This window comes from Coffea eugenioides, chromosome 9 (genome assembly GCF_003713205.1).
Source record: "Coffea eugenioides isolate CCC68of chromosome 9, Ceug_1.0, whole genome shotgun sequence".
Lineage (NCBI taxonomy): Eukaryota > Viridiplantae > Streptophyta > Magnoliopsida > Gentianales > Rubiaceae > Coffea > Coffea eugenioides.
This window is the reverse complement of record NC_040043.1, coordinates 41,874,084-41,878,344: the sequence shown is the minus strand read 5'-3', so window position 1 is coordinate 41,878,344 and position 4,261 is coordinate 41,874,084. Positions and strand designations below refer to the sequence as shown.

At 38.5% G+C, this 4,261-nt stretch overlaps 1 protein-coding gene and 1 non-coding gene across 2 annotated transcripts; both read right to left on the bottom strand.

The window, feature by feature from the left end:
• Positions 1 to 1,246: 1,246 nt before the first annotated feature.
• LOC113748493 lies at positions 1,247 to 1,362 on the bottom strand. The gene has a single exon (XR_003464350.1). It is a non-coding gene; the product is annotated as a U5 spliceosomal RNA (small nuclear RNA).
• Positions 1,363 to 2,288: 926 nt separating this feature from the next.
• Positions 2,289 to 4,057, bottom strand: LOC113783788 (3-ketoacyl-CoA synthase 19-like). Its single transcript, XM_027330005.1, has one exon. It carries the CDS (start codon positions 3,990 to 3,992, stop codon positions 2,589 to 2,591), a length of 1,404 nt encoding a protein of 467 aa, XP_027185806.1. The 5' UTR covers positions 3,993 to 4,057; the 3' UTR covers positions 2,289 to 2,588.
• Positions 4,058 to 4,261: the final 204 nt, after the last annotated feature.

Here is a 4,261-nt window from a genome sequence, read left to right as displayed (position 1 = left end):
TATTCTTTGTTTCATGTTTCGCCTTATTAAAGATTTAGTTTGACTAATGCATGTATCTATTGCACACTCATTAAGAAGGGCATTAAGTACTAATTTTTTTTTTGTTGAAAAAAAGAGTTAATTTTAGAAAGTGTCACAATTCCAGAAAGTGTATGTATTTATATAACAATTTAAGTGTGATTTAGATATTTTTAGTAATACCTATTAGAAAAATCTTTAAAGATTAATAGGTTCATGAAAGCACTAAACTTACATACCAATGTTACTTTCGAAGATATGAGACTCAATATAATTCCCTTATAAAACATAGCTCTCATTTTTCTTTTACAAAAATACTCCTTGTTGCCCCTCCAAATATTATCACCCTTCAAAGCAAAAGCAAGCATGCAGACGCGGAGAAGGTCTTTGTGACATCAATAACTTCTGGTTCACAATCTACGAAGCCGGGCCTGTTTGGATTGCATTTTTCGTTATTTTTCATGAAAAAAATACTGTAGCGATTTGATGTATGTTAGAAAAAAAGGTAATATGAAAATGTGATCACGGAAAATGATGTAATTTTCTGATAAAAAATGGCAATCCAAACAGGGCCTTAAGAAATTGTTTTTTATTTTTCCAATGGCTGATTCAAAGATTTATAGTTATCTCACTCCCAATTACCATAGATGAAAAATATTTTGGTCAAAATAGTAAACGGTTATTATATAAGAGTGAATTTTTCATTCAGAGCCCGCAGAACATATTCACAATTTTTCATTAAGGAGAATTTGGCAACAGCAATATTTGTTCCTTATCAGCTAGTTTATATTGCCTACAATTCCTTTCTTAAATTGAACGAATTTTGTACTTGTGAACCTTCAATAAAACAGAAACAAATTTTTACAAATCAACACTAGCTAACTAATTTCAATTCCAACGACCCATTCTTTGGAATTGGAAATTAACAAACCACAGTATAATATAATTTCCGAAACAATAATTTTTTGACACTTAAACTTGTAGGGGCTTTTTGGTAAACAGCAATATTTGTTCCTTATCAGCTAGTTTATATTGCCTACAATTCCTTTCTTAAATTGAACGAATTTTGTACTTGTGAACCTTCAATAAAACAGAAACAAAATTTTACAAATCAACACTAGCTAACTAATTTCAATTCCAACGACCCATTCTTTGGAATTGGAAATTAACAAACCACAGTATAATATAATTTCCGAAACAATAATTTTTTGACACTAAAACTTGTAGGGGCTTTTTGGTAAAAGCACCCTCCAAAAATAGGCGTATGCCGCTTGTTGTGACGAGCACACGGTATTCTTTAGTAAAAGGCGAAAGAATAGTTCGCTCTGTGCTCATCACGCGGCTCCGTGAAGCGTTTGGGTTCGCCCGGGTGCCCCTTTTATCATCCTCCCACCTCGTTTCACTTTCAACAGTCTGGCGATGTGGGACTTCACATAAGTGCAAAGAAAAGATAGCCAGTTAACCTGCCAATTGACTCTACTACACTTCTTCCTCCCAGAAACGTCAAAATCTTCTCACATTGTTCCGCAGAGATGTATCAAATCTGCTCAAACGATACATCATTAATTACTCGAATGGACCCTTGTGAGCTCACAAAGTCATGGCTTCTCATCGGGTAGAGAACTTTCTCCTGTGAAGACCTCCCCCGGGACATGGCTAAGGATTGTACTACTGCATCTTGCACGGTCTAGCTAACTTTTCTTTTAGCATTTGCTGAACTTGTCTTTTTTCAGTAAGTAAAGGGGTTGTTTCATATTATTGTATCGTCAGAGCAGCTTAATGTATTTAGACATTGGTTGTTTAAATTGACTTGTAAGTTGCAATGCCAGATAAACTAACACTGATCAATACCATTTCAGACTATTGTAGCCCTTCATGATTTATTTTTCACAGCATATGGCCCAGAACCTGATGGTAGGTTAATTTGGTAGGGTAACGCTGAAAGAGAGAGTATGGTGAAGACTCTGGAAACCACATAAATGTAATGTCAGACGTGCCATTCTTCGGCATGTTGTGGCCACCGCTGTCCCAGTGTGCCTGCCAAGCTGCATCCTCTTTATATATACAGCGGAGGAATTTATGGTGATTGCTATTCTGTGAAATTTATTAGCTAATCAGAAAGTTAGTTGCAGGGCAAGTTCTTGCTGGGTCTCAACCATACCATCACTAAAGCCGAAGAAATAAAACAATTGCGATAAATCTCCCGAAACAAACGTTCTGCAAGCCAGCAATTCAAGTCCCTGGTTGCTGAATGCGTCTTTCTTTGGAAATTGCTTGAATTTTCCACTTAAGGGTAAACTTTTATTGATTAATGCGAGAGATTGACACAATTGAACAACAGGAATGACAATATAGTATATGGTATCAAGAAACGAAGATTCTGGGAAACAAATCCCACACAAACACTAAGCTGGACTTTCTTTGGTGCTCAACAACAATTCTGCCAGGCCCTTCAACGAGAATTTTAGGACATCTCATCCTCGTTGAGATTTGAGAATTGCGGAGGTAAGATAAATTTAAGGAGGGACTAGGAAAATGGGAGCAGTGGGGTAAAGAAGCTCTCTTGAAAATCAAGAAATTGATCTATAATCTTCCATTCTGACGAAGCTCAGTGCCGCATCATTGATCCATCCATACTTCTCCATGAAGGGATTGCCTAGAGAATCTGGAGGGTACTCGTCAATGCAATCTTCCCAAACATTGCCATCCTTCATATCTTTCATTACCTCCCACACACAATTGTTACATTTAAATCCAGCACCAAAACTTATCATTATTATCCGGTCACCTTTCTTGAGTCTTTTCTTAGCTTCCATGTAACCTAGAACATACCATAAGCCGCCAGCAGAAGTGTTACCAAAGCGGTGAAGCGTCATCCGGGCCGGTTCAAGATCATAGTCAGTTAGCCCCAAACTCTTGCCAACCCCATCTATAACTGCCTTTCCACCAGGATGTATGCAGAAGTGTTCTGCACCTGTTTTCAAATTCGGAATTGCGGCCATGAGTCCTTGATCAAGGGACGCACTCTTGGATTTCCTCCTCTGCTGGAAGGATACAACGATGTACCTTATTATTTCCCATAATGGGAGCATTTTAGGACCCAGCACTCGCAGATTGATGATGAAACTCTGAGCTGCTGCTTTGACAAGTTTCTTCGTGAGACGAAAACCTCTGTACCCTAGACCATCTTCCACCTGGATGCAGCAATCATAGGCTTCATCATTTGATCCATAATGAGTGCGTACCATATATTTTAACTTCAAGATGGCTCGATGCTTTAAGGCCTTATTATTGGTGAAAAGCATTGAACAACCACCCGAGCGGAATAAGCAATTGGACAGCATCATGGATTTTTCCCTGCCACAGTACCAGTTTGCACCCAAAGCTTCTGTACTCACAACAATAGCAAATGCATTCTTGTAAGACTTGAACAGTTGCTGGACTAGATCAATTGCAACAAGGCTGGCACTGCACCCCATGCCAGAGAGATTAAAGGCCTTGACATCGCACCTCATCTTGTAACGGTTTATGACTCGAGCTGCTAGGGATGGCACGCAAGAAAGTAGAGATACGTTCACCACAAGAATGTCGATTTCTTGAGGAGAAATCCCTGACTTCGCAAAAAGACTGTCAAGTGTGTTGAAGAAAATTTGATCCATCTCGGTTAATGAATCGATTAATTCAGGACGCTCTTCTTTGCCCTGGATGACATTGTCGGGAGCATAAGTGTTCTCACCAATGCCTGAATTGACAATGGTTTGTAAGAGGAATCTGTATTCTTCTAAGCCAAGACTTGTGTTGCGCAAGATGATGGAGGCACATGATTCTGTGTCTAACTTTCTGTCCTCCGTGGCCTTGTAACATTCATAGCCTAGCATGTAACAGCATTGGTTTGTCCTCTGCAAGGCTATCTTGTAGAGGTAGTATGTAAGGTAAAGGAAACAAAGCAAATAAAGTGCTGTTAAGAGCTCCATATTTCGAAAAAGAAAGTGGAGGATGGGCTATGGAGGGGGTATGCTGGATTTCTGCAACCTATTGGTGTAGACTATATAAGGCAAAATTTCAACATACAAAAGCAATTAATGTACATACAAAAGCAGTTATGCGTCCCCAATTTGAGTTGTGACGCATTTCTTCTCAGCACACCATGCAAAAGCAGAATCAACTCCTTTGGTTAAATTGAAAAATATATTGCATTCCTTTATAATTTATAGTAAGAAAATAGGGATAATTTTAGAAACCT

What these genes read in the sequence shown, in the direction of transcription:
- LOC113783788 (XM_027330005.1), bottom strand. Translation starts at nt 3,992, where the DNA reads ATGGAGCTCTTAACAGCACTTTATTTGCTTTGTTTCCTTTACCTTACA.